At 39.6% G+C, this 11273-nt stretch overlaps 1 protein-coding gene across 1 annotated transcript; it reads left to right on the top strand.

Annotated features, from left to right (window-relative positions):
• The first annotated feature begins 4365 nt into the window (after positions 1-4365).
• SLC10A5 (solute carrier family 10, member 5) lies at positions 4366-5679 on the top strand. The gene has a single exon (XM_006880497.1). It carries the CDS (start codon positions 4366-4368, stop codon positions 5677-5679), a length of 1314 nt encoding a protein of 437 aa, XP_006880559.1.
• Positions 5680-11273: the final 5594 nt, after the last annotated feature.

Here is an 11273-nt window from a genome sequence, read left to right as displayed (position 1 = left end):
GTCCAATAGTTTTCTTGCTGAGTCTTTAGGGTTTTCTAAGTATACTATCATGTCATCAGCATAGAGGGATAATTTTACCTCCCCGTTGCCTATTTGGATACCTTTTATTCCCTTCTCTTGTCTTATTGTTATTGCTAACATCAGGGTATATTTATAATTAAGAAGCTACCCCTGGGTGCTTTACCTATTTATTTGAGTATAATTCAAATGAGAAAAAGACCAGCAATCACTAGTGATAACAAATAATAAAACAAACGCCTGTCAAAAGTAACTACATTTCCCTAAAAAATTCAGATGTATGTCCCCAACCATTGTATTTCATCTATAGTCAACAAAGATTTACTATGTAAAAGGAATAGAAATCATCTCTATTCTTTTTCCTTTTTTATTATAATTGTCAGAGAAATGTGTAATGACTTTAGCGTAATTGAAAGAACAAACTCAGAGTGCTCATTTGATCCATTTTCTTTCTAATCTGCTTTCTCCACATTATTTTTGTGTGAGAGGTAGGGAAAGCTCCCAACATTTACCAAGTGCTTATACGTCCATACATTAATGTCATTATGAGAGTACCTTCTAATCTAAATATAATTGCAGTGGATACAACAATGAGCTATATATAAATGCACACCTATAATACAAAGCAATGTGACAAGTATGAATGAGTGGTACAGCCTTTATACCTGTGTTGGATAGGACTCTGACAGCAGACTTTCCAAATGAAATTCTATTTTTAATTTCCTGGCTGCCAGTACCAAATGTGTTGATTGTGGAGCCAAACAAACTGAAGCTGTTGACAATCTGAATCTCTGCACCATCCATCATGATGGTGCCATCGGCCCAATGGTGAGAATCATTGCTTTCTTGATATTGACAGCTGCAATCCATGACCTTCTGCAGCAAGCGCTTCATGTCCTCCTCATTTTCAGCAAAGCAGGTTTGTGTCATCTGCATAATGCAGATTGTTGATGAATCTTCCTTCAATCCTGATGCCCATTTCTCCTCATAGAACCCAGTCTCCCGGATAATCTGTTCTGCATATAGATTGAAAAGGTATGGAGATAGGACACATCTTGGGCACACAATCTTCTCAATTTTAAACCATGAAGTTTTTCCTTGCTCTGTTCTGATGACTGCCTCCTTGATCAAGTATAAGTTTTGCATAAGCATAGTCAAGTGTTCTGGGATTCCCATTATTCTCAGAGTCAGCCACAGTTGATTGGGATCTACATAGTCCAATGCCTTTGCATAGTCAATGAAACACAGACATCCCTCTGATACTCTGCTTTCAGCCGAGATCCATCTGATATTAGCTATACTATCACTAGTACCACAGTTTCTCCTAAACCCAGCCTGCACTTCAGGCAGTTATCTGTTGATGTGCTGTTCCAGTCATTTTTGGATAATCTTCAGCAGAATCTTGCTTACATGTGATATTGATACGGTTCAATAATTTCCACACTCTGTCAGATCACCTTTCTTTGGAACGGGCAAGAATATCATCCAGGAAGAATACAAAAAGACATTGCAAAGACAGAGGAGAAAGAAAAGACCAAGATCTAAAAAACTGAATATTGCACTAGAGCTCCAAGAAGCCAAAGCAAAGGGAAGAAATCAAGATATTAAGGAGTTGAACAGAAGATTCCAAAGGGCAGTGCAGAAAGACAAAGTAAAGTATTACAATGAAATGTGCAAGGAGTTGGAGTCAGAAAATCAAAAGGGCCTAACTCACTCAGTATTTCTTAAGCTAAAGGAACTAAAGAACAAATTCAGGCCTCGAGTTGCAATACTTAAGGATGCTTTGGGCAGAATATTAAATGATCCAGGAAGCATTAAAAGAAGATGGAAAGAGTATACAAAGTCATTGTACCAAAAGGAATTGGTGGACACAGAAGAATTTAATGAAACAACGTATGAGCAAAAGCCTGTGGTGATGAAGGAGGAAGTTCAAGCTGCTCTGAAAGAATTGGGGGGGGGGGGAACACAAGACCTCAGGAATTAATGGCATACCAATTGACATATTTCAACAGATGCTGTCCTAGATGTGCTCACCAAGTTATGCCAAGAAGTCTGGAAGACAACCACCTGGCCAAGTGACTGAAAGAGATCTTTGACTTAGATAACAAAAATTATAGATTACAATATTTGGTTACATAACTGTAAAGATAGCTTTGGTTACTTAAAGTCTTTGTTTTAAACCAGGTGTCACTGTCAGTTCCCTGGCAACTTAACAGTGACACCCTGATGGGGGTAATCACAGAGATACACCACTCCACAAAAGGATCAGAGAATCAATCCAGCTCAATTTTCTTGGGATTGCAGTGCATTTATGTACAAACATGTAAACAGGAAGACGAGATAGGGTGGGCTTACAGATGTGGGACATGTGGGATTGGTTAGGAGAACCTCAGCCGCGTGCAGACTACTCCCAGCTCGACAGATGCAGGAACCAATTTCCCAGGTGGTGACTTTCTCAAGCTGGTACAGCCAAACACGGGAACTTTCTCTACCTGTATTAAAGGCCTTTGGGAGGCTTGCACATATGTAGATCTTGGGCGATCTGTCCTGGCCAGGGGTCCTCCCATCCTTCCTTGGTAATCTAACTGAGGTAGCACAGAATGATTAATTTCATTTTCTTTTTCCCAGCATTCATACAGTGGATTTTATTTTTCCTAATATGGTATTTGGGAATAAAATTTATGAAGTTTAGCATCTACTCCATTTGAAATATTAACATACATAAGTAATATTGATTGCTTTAAGTTGAGCACGACTCATACTGACCCTATGAACAAAAGGCCTGAAACCCGTCTGCAACTATCAATATTTATCAAAGTTCACAGGGTTTCCAGAGGCATGTTATTTAGGAAGTGGATGCTACTCCTGCTTCCAAACCTGTACATAAGCAATACAATTTTGAAAGTTTTGGCAAAATGAATAATAAAAATGACTAGTTTTTTAGGACAAGGACTTTATGATATAAAATAAACCCACTGTGTTGACACATTTTCAATTTAGTGACCATATGGAGTAGAACTGTCCCATAGGAGTTCCGAGACTAAATATTTAAGGGATTTGTTCTGTGACATAGAGTGGGAATCAATTGACAGTGGGCTTTCAGAGGCTGTAAATCACATGGGAGGAGACTGCCCATCTTTCTTCCACAAAACAGCTGGCTAATTTTAACCAAGTGCTTTGGGGTTGATAATACAACTCATTACTGGTAAGCCACTGGATCACTATTTCAGACAGATTTTCTTTTCTCCTGCAGGGCTGATGGCTTTGAACCTTTGACTTTCTGTTAGCAACCAACATTTAACCCACTTAATAGATACACTTTGTAGATAGTGGTTTTTGTTTTTGTTGCCTCGTCTCAGAGTCTCCTCCCCTGGGAAATAATAATTTTGTGAGTCAGGATTGACACACAAAAAAGCCTGATCCCTGCAGTTGTATGTAAACTAAGTGGAACCTATTAGATTTTCTTACCCAGAACTGTGAGCAGGGAACAGTGTTTAAAAAAGAAGGAATAAGACATTAGAATTAGTTCCACCCCTATAGTGTTGGCATCTAAGTGTGTGGCAGCAGGGAATCTTTAGCCAGACTATCTTTTGCTGTAAGTTCCAGCACTTTCTCTAGGTTCCCATGCTACCCAGTAACAATCTAGGACATTATTTTTCTTCTTAAGCAGGATATCAGAGCATTTTCAGTGGTATGCTAGAATTCTAAGACAAATATCCAGTAGCATAAGGATGTTACCAAGACCAATTTTTCATTGATTCTTAAAATTTTCTAGGTATTGATAACAAGATGCCAGATGAATTTCTCAGAGGACAGAGACCTCATCTAGCTTGGCCACTGTGGCACACTCAGCTCCTAGGTCAGCACTGTTCAAACAGATTTCCAGAAAATATTTATTTGCACTTTTTTTATGAACAAAATTGTAAAGCAAATCTTCCCATGTCTCCTTGATATCTGTTTTAGATATTTGAATCCTGACTGCTTTTAGTGTAGATTTTTCTTAGGAAGGGAGATGAAAAGATCATGGCATCAAAGTTCAGGTAAAAAGAAACCTCTTTTCTCATTGGCTGAAATGAAGTTGGAAGGCAGGAGATTATATTACTTTTGTAAGAGGTTGAACCTATTAAATAACTTGGTTTTTAAATGTTCACAATGACAGGTTAAGCAGGTTATGTCACTCACTAGATCGTTTTGTATTTGCTTAAACGGTCCAACAGTCCCTCCTACTGAACTTTGATTCAGCATAAACAACTGTTAATTAACTAACATATTATCAGATCACCACTGGGATACCTGTGAGAAGAATGTTTTCTGATTTTGCATATAAGGTTCATTTAAACTTTAAAAATGACCAATAAACTTTTTATTACCTGGATTTTGCTCTTTGTGACTCTGGGAGAAGCAGAGAATTCGTTTATCAGTTTTCTGAGCATAGCAAAGACTGGAATACTATTTTTCACAAAGACAGAAGAATCCTTTATTGTACAGTCAAGGTACAAAGAAAAATGGCCGAACTCCAGCCGCCTCTCTGTGCTCCTAGAAGATCCTACGGTGCTGCAAGTGGTGAATGTAACCAAGACCTTCTCAGATATTATGAACTTCACCATAAACCTACTGACAGGGGAAGGAGGAGAGACAAATGTGACCATTCAGCTATGGGATTCTGAAGGTAGGCAAGAAAGACTCATTGAAGAAATTAAGAATGTCAAAGTCAAGGTGCTCAAACAAAGGAAAAACCACTCCTTTCTAGCATCAATGCATCTTAACCAGAATGTTCTCATGGTAATTCTCCCAATGATACTGTTAAATAAGTGTGCATTTGGTTGCAAGATTGAACTGCAAGTGCTTCGGACAATATGGAAGAGACCTTTGCCAGTCATTCTTGGGGCAGTTACACAGTTTTTTCTCATGCCATTTTGTGGGTTTCTTTTGACCCAGATATTGGCATTGCCTGAAGCACAGGCTTTTGGATTTGTCATGACTTGTACATGTCCAGGAGGGGGTGGGGGCTATCTCTTTGCTTTGCTTCTAGAAGGAGATGTCACTTTGGCCATCTTAATGACTTGCACATCCACATTATTGGCCCTTATAATGATGCCTTTTAATTCTTTCATATATAGTAGGATGTTGGGGTTATCAGGTACATTTCATATTCCGGTTTCTAAAATCATGTCAACACTCCTTTTCATACTTATACCGATATCAGTTGGGGTAGTCATCAAGCGTCGGATGCCCGAGAAGGCAGACTTCCTAGAGAGAATAATTCGGCCGCTGAGCTTTATTTTAATGTTTGTAGGGATTTATTTAACATTCAGAATGGTATTAGTGTTTTTAAAAACTCTTAACCTGGAAGTGTTTCTTTTGGGTCTCATGGTTCCTACTTTGGGTTTGCTGTTTGGATTCTCCTCTGCTAAAATCTGTATGTTGCCTGTTCCTATGTGTAAAACCGTTGCAATTGAAAGTGGGATGATCAATAGTGTCCTAGCACTTGCTATTATCCAGCTCTCTTTTTCACCTTCTGAAGCAGAAACAGCTTCTGTAGCCCCTTTCACAGTAGTGATGTGCTCGGGATGTGAAATGCTACTGATCCTATTGGTTTACAAGGCTAGGAAAACATGGATCCTTGGAAGAGACAGAAGGGGGAAAAATGCCCTAGTTTAACAACAAAAGCGTTACTGAATTCCTATTCTGGGTAAAGCACTGTGGGAGATGAAAAGAATAAATGAAAGTGAGGTTTGTTTTCAAACTCAAGATCTGATTGGAAATTTATAATATTAAAATTATTAAAATTAAAAGCTTAAAATTATGTATGTATCATATATGCTAAGGTCCCAATGAGTGGTACAAATGGTTAACTATACCGAGGTTCAGAAAAGAGACACTTGGTAATGTCCTCTAGAATAGGATTTGAAATGTAATACTTTATTATCATATCTTTAACCAAAACAGCAATAAAATACCATCCACCCAGTAGTGAATATGATATTATAGACCAAATATTCAAGGAAGGGGTGTCTACATAACAGGCATTCAGTAAGTGCTTACTCAGTGAATGACTAGGCAAATTGCACTTTGGATTGTTCATTCTCTTCAGAACCAGTAAGTCTTAAACTAAATGTAGCATCTCTGTTCATGGCTGTCCTTCCTCCCAGCATCCATATGTCCAACTGGAGGCATCACCATGGATGCTGAAATATCGGATCGTCTTTTTTCTTCTTATTCTTCTTACATCTTCTCTTTTTACTTCTTTCCCCCCATCTTTTCTTACTTCTTTCTTTATATTCAGCTTATTTCCTGCAGAAAGTTTCCTGTAATATTTATCAGCCTGTTCTCCATGCCCAGTCCATGACATTATTTTCTGCTCTATGCTGCTTCTTTTTTATGCCCGTTTAACTGGCTTTTGGTCTCTTATTCCACCCCTCAAACACTGTCAGATAAATTTTTCATTTGAATAAAGTCTATAGACGTTGTTGTTATGTACTGTCCAATCAGAAATGACCCATAGCTGACCCTCCGGTGGGTTTCAGAGGCAGTTAATGACACAGGAGGAGACTGCCCACCCTTCTCATGTGCTATAGTCATTATTGAGTCATTTATTGTACTTTACTATCTGACCCCAATCTGACTCCTCTCCATCTCTTAACACATACATCTTTGGTGGTTGCTGTGTACCCTAGAGTTGGAACCAACCTCTAGCAGGTATTAAGAGTCTGTTAGTGGCATGGGGGGAGACTGTCCATCCTTCTCACATGGAGAGATACGTGCCTTCAGGGATTGCAGCGCACTTTGCCTCTAGGCCACCAGAACTCACAGTCAAGCAGGATGATTTGGTATCTAGTAAATGATACCAATGATTCCTTCACACATATTCCTACTACCCCAGGGGCCCATCTCATCTCTATTTAAATTTTAGCTATTTTACAGACTTGGCTCAAATACCAACTTTGCAATGAAGGTTTTGCAAATTCCCCCTAAGGAATTAAGTTTTCTTAATTCTTAAATTCTTAAGTGAAGTTTTCTCTAGTTTCTCATTACAGGCTGTTGTATTCAGAGTGTTTAGTACAACTAGGCTCATATTACAGCTATTTATTGTCCTGTTTAATCCTTGTGTATAATCTTAAGTGTGAGAATTATGGTTATTGGATTTCAAAATTAAACGCTGATCCTCTCTGTGAAAGCTGCTAGCATTCATCTAATAGGAGCATGTCAGGAATCTTAACCAACATTTGCAACTCCAATGTTCATTATTTTAAATTTTACTAGATAAAACTTATTTGTCTACCAGGAACACCTTGATATTGGACATTGTACTTTTAAAAAAATCAAAGTCCATTGAACAATTAACTATTAACTAAGGAAATCTTAGCATATGGAAATTATTCATTTAGTAAGAAAGTTGCCATTTACAAATAGTTGCAGAGACTTATCAGCAGCATACCCAAGACTGAAGGGGAAGACTCACCATGGTTGCCTCTTTTATCATACAGAAGTAAGGGAGTTAGGCCCCTCCAGCCTATAGGGAGGAGTGAAACCAGAGTCTTTTGGTTTAATGAAGGCCGTCTTTCCTGCACAGGTGGGTCTCTGGGTAGGGAGCACTGGTTCTCACTTTCTCCATTTTGCAGTTTAGCATCATTAGACTCTCTCACAGATGGCTATCAGCTAGCAGACAAAAGCCTCCTGGAGGGAACTAGGTATTGTGCGAAGCTGGAAACGTGGCCTGGTCACAAATTGGAGGCAGGATCTGTTCAGGCACAATGCAACCTACCACTCCAGACCCCAAACCGTGGAAGGAACAAAAACAAAACTAAACCCTCCGCCTGAGAATGATGTCGTTCTTAGAGACTCTCTCCATCGGTTTCCAAGGTTGTCCATCATCACTGGGGAAGATTACACATTTTTCTCAATCTGAGCTGCTGGCAGATTGAAGTGGTTTAACCTTATGTATAGTGGCTCACCACGCTGAGCGCTGCACCACCAGCACTCCTTAGAAGGAAAAGGGGTGAGCAAAATAGTTTTTTGAAAAGTCTACCAAAAAAAGCAAACAGGGAAAAATGAAAGAAGCAACGATGAAAAGGAGAAAGCCAGATACAGCACTTCGAATGCATGACAAGCAAACATACCAGCCGATTCCGGGCTTTGCCCGCAGGGGCGGAGCTCCGAGTGAAGCCACGCCCTTGTGGGAGGTGCCCCGAGGAGGACTTCCTGTCCCGGGCCGCCCTTTGCCTTGGGAAGAGTGGAACTGCGCTTGCGCCGAGCCAGCTGGGCATCCTCCCACATAAGGTGAGCCCTGGTTTCCCGCAATCCCACTCTAGCGCTGACTTTCGCGTCTGCTGTCCTTGACCGGTGCTGTTTCCCTGGGCGGCGCGCGGGGTAATGTCTTGTTGGTGGCAAGTGTGGGTGGGCGCGATCGGTGATGCTGGGGTGGGTCTAATTGATGATACCTTTATATAGAGGTCATAGCCGCGCGACCTCACAGCTTTTGCATCCGCTTATGCAGAACTTCCCCATTCCGCTTAATTTTTCTTATTTAGATTCCGAAGGAGCTCTGGAGACCAGCGCATCCTTAGTCCCAGATAAGTGATAGGATAGCGTCCTAGGTCTCCTGCACTTCGTAGTCATGCTACATGACTGGGGGCGGTTGTAAGTCACACTATCTGGACAGAAACAGTTGGGAACATTTTAAGTGTTTATGACTTTGGGAAAATGAAAGTGACAAAAATAGGACCTCATTGATCAAAAACTATGCTCGCATTGTCATTGAGTGGAACCCTCGCATAGCTGTCCCTCCAGCCGATTTTTAAAGGCTTTAAATTGCACAGGAGAAGATTGCTTGCCTTTCTCCCATGGGGTGGATTTGAACTGCCAACTCTGATTTGGCAGCACAACTCCCTACCCACTAAGCCACTACAGCTGATCTTCCATCAGGTTACAAACTCGGTTGGGAAGATAGGCATAGATACAAATAACCAAAATGTGAGAATGACACTCAGTGGCTCACATGGGATGCACAAAGTTTCATGCAGCCTTCCAGGCTAAGACTCCTTCCTAGTTTATAAATGTGTCTTCTCCCCAAGGAAATATTTTCAACCTCAGTTACTGCTTACTCAGATAGATAGATTTCAACTTTGTGTTTGCAAGCAATACCTTTCTTCAGAATTCCACTCTGGGGCCATGTACTCAGCTTCCTGATTGACGCTAGTTTTCATACAGGCTATTCATCATCATCCTCTACTAAGTAACTTCTTATTTTCCTTTATCTTATCCCATTCTCAAACTTTATCCCATTCTCAAACTTTGTTTCTATTATTTCTCTTTCCACAGTACTATCACCATGTAGTTAACAAAACCAAAAAAATCTGACTTAAAATCATTAAACTCTTCCTCTCATACCCCATATCCAATCTGTCACTAAGTCCCCCAACTTCACCTTTCAAAACAAGTATTTATTGACTGTCTTGCTACCCAAGTCCCTACCACTCACTCCCCTGGCCCCTTCAAGGCATTAATGAACCATCAGCATTGAATCTCTTAACCTGTCTGTCATCCACTCTCTTTTTTCCAGTCCACCCTCTGATCTAATCTGTTAAGTAGCCATAGTAAAATGATTTCTCTGGAAATCAAAATCTTATTTCTAAGTTCTTGCCTGCCATGATCCCTGCTGTCTCCTCCCTCCCTTACCTCCCTTGATTCTGCCTTGCCACACTTGGAAGGTTCACGGATCCTGCAAATTAGTTCCTTTACACATCTTCACTTCCACTCTCCCCAGATTGTGGTTTACTCGTGACTTTTCCTGATGCCTCCTTAGACCAAATCGGAACTCCTGTGTTCTGTATGTTTCATTTCACTTTTCCTTCTCAGCTTTATATGGTTTTGATTTTGCATATAAACTGATTTTTTTTTTTTTACTTTTATAATTTGGGGTTGTTGGGTTTTTTTTGGTTGAGAATATACACAGCAGAACATATTCCAGTTCACCAACTTCTACATGTACAATATAATTTGCAGAAGTGATGTGGAGAGTTGCACAACCATTCTCACTGTTTATCTGAGTCTTTCATCCATTAACATAAACACAGGCCTCCAGGCTCATATCTAATCTTTTAAGAAACCTTTGTCTGTTTGATCCCATATAGGTCATAAAAGCACTGGATGAGCAAGGCAGACATTCTTTACCAAACTGTTGTTTAGTTTTAGAAAGATTGCAAGGGGTGTTTTTGGTTTAAAATTTAAAGATTAATGCAGAGTTGGTTTATACAGCTTCCATGATTCCAGAAAACTAAATTCCATGAGAATTTGAAATTCTATTCTATATTTTCTTCTTTCTTGATTAGAATTCAGACATTACGTCTCTGATAAAATGCTCAGAAATGATAGCTAGACCATGCTTATGTTCTTGTGATAAAAAAGGAGTTTTGCATGGAGGCAATTAGTTATACATTCCTTTTCCTCCATTCCTGACTCTTCTCTGTCACTTCAGGTGAATAGAGACCAGTTGTTGGATTTTGGCTGAATGGCCCCATTTATGAGCCTTTATGACTTCAAGCACTGCACAATAAACAGGGAAATACAACAGAAGCTTTAAGTGTAGTTTAACTGAGATGTCTCTTGAAATCATGACCTTAAACCTCCAAAACCACCGAGAAACCAACTACCATGTAATGTTTGTACATAAACAGCTTCAGAAACTATTTATTTTTTTTGGTAAATAGATTTAACAGCTTGCCAATTCAGCATTTTATAGGTGTACACTTTATTGACAGCAATAACATTAATTGACTGTGAAATCTATTTTTTGATTTTTGGATTCATTTCTGACTCCTCATTAGGCAGCAAATGTGAATGGAGCCTTTCCCCCTTTCACTGTGGTTCGTTGTACAGCCTCTAAGTTTTCAGTAAATACTAGTTAAATGATTATATGAAGGATTTTTGGTTAGAGACTCCCTAGAAGAGAGGATATCTTGTATCCTCTTACCTCTGTAATAGGCATTGAAGAATTGAAAGAAGCTTTGTTACTACTGAGCGTGGGGGTGTGTCTTGAGCAGAATTTCTAGCAAGAAAATATATCCTAGAAGGGATGGGACTAAGGGAAGAAAAGAGTTTGGAAATGATTTTTCAAGAGCTCTAAGCTGCTGTTACTTATTTAACATAAAAAGTGGTACTCTTCTGTTTTTAAAATATGTATTGTTGTTGGCTTCTAGTCAGACCAACCTGCAGCCGACTCTCCAACAGCTTTTGAGAGGTTATAAATCACAAGA

Source organism: Elephantulus edwardii, unplaced genomic scaffold (genome assembly GCF_000299155.1).
Source record: "Elephantulus edwardii isolate Elephantulus edwardi_28Jun2011 unplaced genomic scaffold, EleEdw1.0 scaffold00008, whole genome shotgun sequence".
NCBI classification, from domain to species: domain Eukaryota; kingdom Metazoa; phylum Chordata; class Mammalia; order Macroscelidea; family Macroscelididae; genus Elephantulus; species Elephantulus edwardii.
This window is presented reverse-complemented; position numbering and strand designations above follow the sequence as displayed.

Excerpts from the sequence above, each read along its gene's own strand:
- SLC10A5 (XM_006880497.1), top strand. The coding sequence starts at position 4,366 with ATGACCAATAAACTTTTTATTACCTGGATTTTGCTCTTTGTGACTCTG.